The sequence below is a fragment of the Morone saxatilis genome, unplaced genomic scaffold (genome assembly GCF_004916995.1).
Source record: "Morone saxatilis isolate NCDOM2014 unplaced genomic scaffold, NCSU_SB_2.0 Contig11, whole genome shotgun sequence".
Lineage (NCBI taxonomy): Eukaryota > Metazoa > Chordata > Actinopteri > Moronidae > Morone > Morone saxatilis.
In genome coordinates this window covers 24716625-24718277 of record NW_023339663.1, presented here as the reverse complement: position 1 = coordinate 24718277, position 1653 = coordinate 24716625, and the positions used below count along the sequence as shown (strand labels likewise).

General features: G+C 42.9%; 1 protein-coding gene across 9 annotated transcripts in view; it reads right to left on the bottom strand.

Annotated features, from left to right (window-relative positions):
• Positions 1-1653, bottom strand: part of LOC118321253 (A-kinase anchor protein 13) — a gene marked incomplete at its 5' end in the record, with an annotated part of 98360 nt that overhangs the window by 79359 nt on the left and 17348 nt on the right. For all 9 annotated transcript variants that reach the window (XM_035652491.1, XM_035652492.1, XM_035652493.1 and 6 more), the window contains 1 exon segment: positions 1017-1060. In XM_035652491.1, the coding sequence (XP_035508384.1) occupies positions 1017-1049 (33 nt within the window).

The following is a 1653-nucleotide window of genomic DNA, read 5'->3' as shown; positions in this document are numbered from 1 at the left end:
ACACACACACACACACAATGAAAACACTCACGGTTAACAAGAACATCAAGCAATCAAGTGGTCACTCGTCTTCTTTGCACAAGGCACCGGGCTCTTTGCTGTAATTACCTGTTCACCTATCGATTTGGACAAATGGCACATGTGCATGTAAACTCTACCTCAATTTGTACTTTTCTGTATAATTATTTAAGTTCCAAGGCCCCTTTGTGGACCAGTAACTGTTCTTTGATCGAACTGTGAGGGTTATTTGCTCCTTTTCAACCAAAATGGGACCCACAACAAAGCCAGTGAAGCCTCGACAAAGTAGATGTTCTTTTTAGGTTGATGGGGAAGAAAATCCCATGAATGGGTGGAGCAAGATACTGACACTTTCATGATTGGGGGTTTTATCCTAAATGGAACCACCACACTAAAAATGTTGCCTTGGATAACAAAGATGGGAGATGTGTTATGAAGAACAGTTTCCTATGTCTTGTTTCTGTCTCGTGTTAGTCATTTCCCAATAAATTATCTTGGTCTATTTTTGTAATATCACCAGTCCGTCAAGTGATTCTTATTTCATTAAACTGATAATATGTAAAACATGACCACTAAATACATAATAGAGGACCGTGAGCACAGTGCAAACCATTAGAAATGTTTGCCAGTCAGCGAGCATTAAATAGCGGGCTGATTTGCATGCAGTCTAATGTTGTGTCCTCCACTATCTGGCCCCGAACACCCACGCAGTTGTTTTCAGTTACTCCAGTTAATTAGACCTGTTCTCAGGATGAAGTCAGGCCCAGCTCTTCCAGGAACTACATGAGGTCATCTGACTCCATATACAGTACTAATAGGAATGATAAAGGCATAAGCCGTCCCGCCTCAACAGGTGCAGCAAACGAACATTCAGGCACCGCACACACTGAGACGGGGCTCAATTAGGCAAAGTGACAACACCTGTGTGGGTGGACTAACGGCGTGTAAGAGACAGACTGCGCACTCAGAGGAGTCCTTGTATGAATAGTGATACTTACATACAATGGAGCCTGCTGTGGATTGAGTTTCATGTCCTTGGACACTGTAAAGAGAAGAACAAATGAACAAATGGTTATAGCTTTGCGATATGTTACACTGTATATACTGTGAGGGGAAACAAGATAATGTGTTGAATTGGTATTAATTCATTATTACCCATATGGGACAGTGCTTAAATACAACATTAACATATTAGTACCTAATAAAGCTGATACGGCTCATGTGTTAACCGCCTATTTAACAGCAGACCTGAAGCAGCATTAGCATCCATTTGAAGTCATGTTTCTGGCCTCCTAACAAACAGTAACACTCTCCCTTTTAGCTCTGTTTTGTGCTCCACTAACTCCTATCTGGCTTTTCCTCTGCTAAAGGCTCCACTATGTATACCAGCTAGCCTCAAGCTCGTGTTTGCTGTGTGGTGCTAGACCGGTAGTGCACAGTGGGTAGGCTAAATCGGAGCTTTTTCAGTGAAAACGGTTGCCTGCTGCGGCTGGAAGGTTGAAATGCAGAGTAATAATATTTCATCACATAACATTTAGTCATTTGAGCCATTGTTGAAATCAGAATAAATTAAAGCTGCAAGCAGCGTTGGGCGGGCCCTCGCACTCCACGCAACTCGGGGTGTGCTGCGGCCGC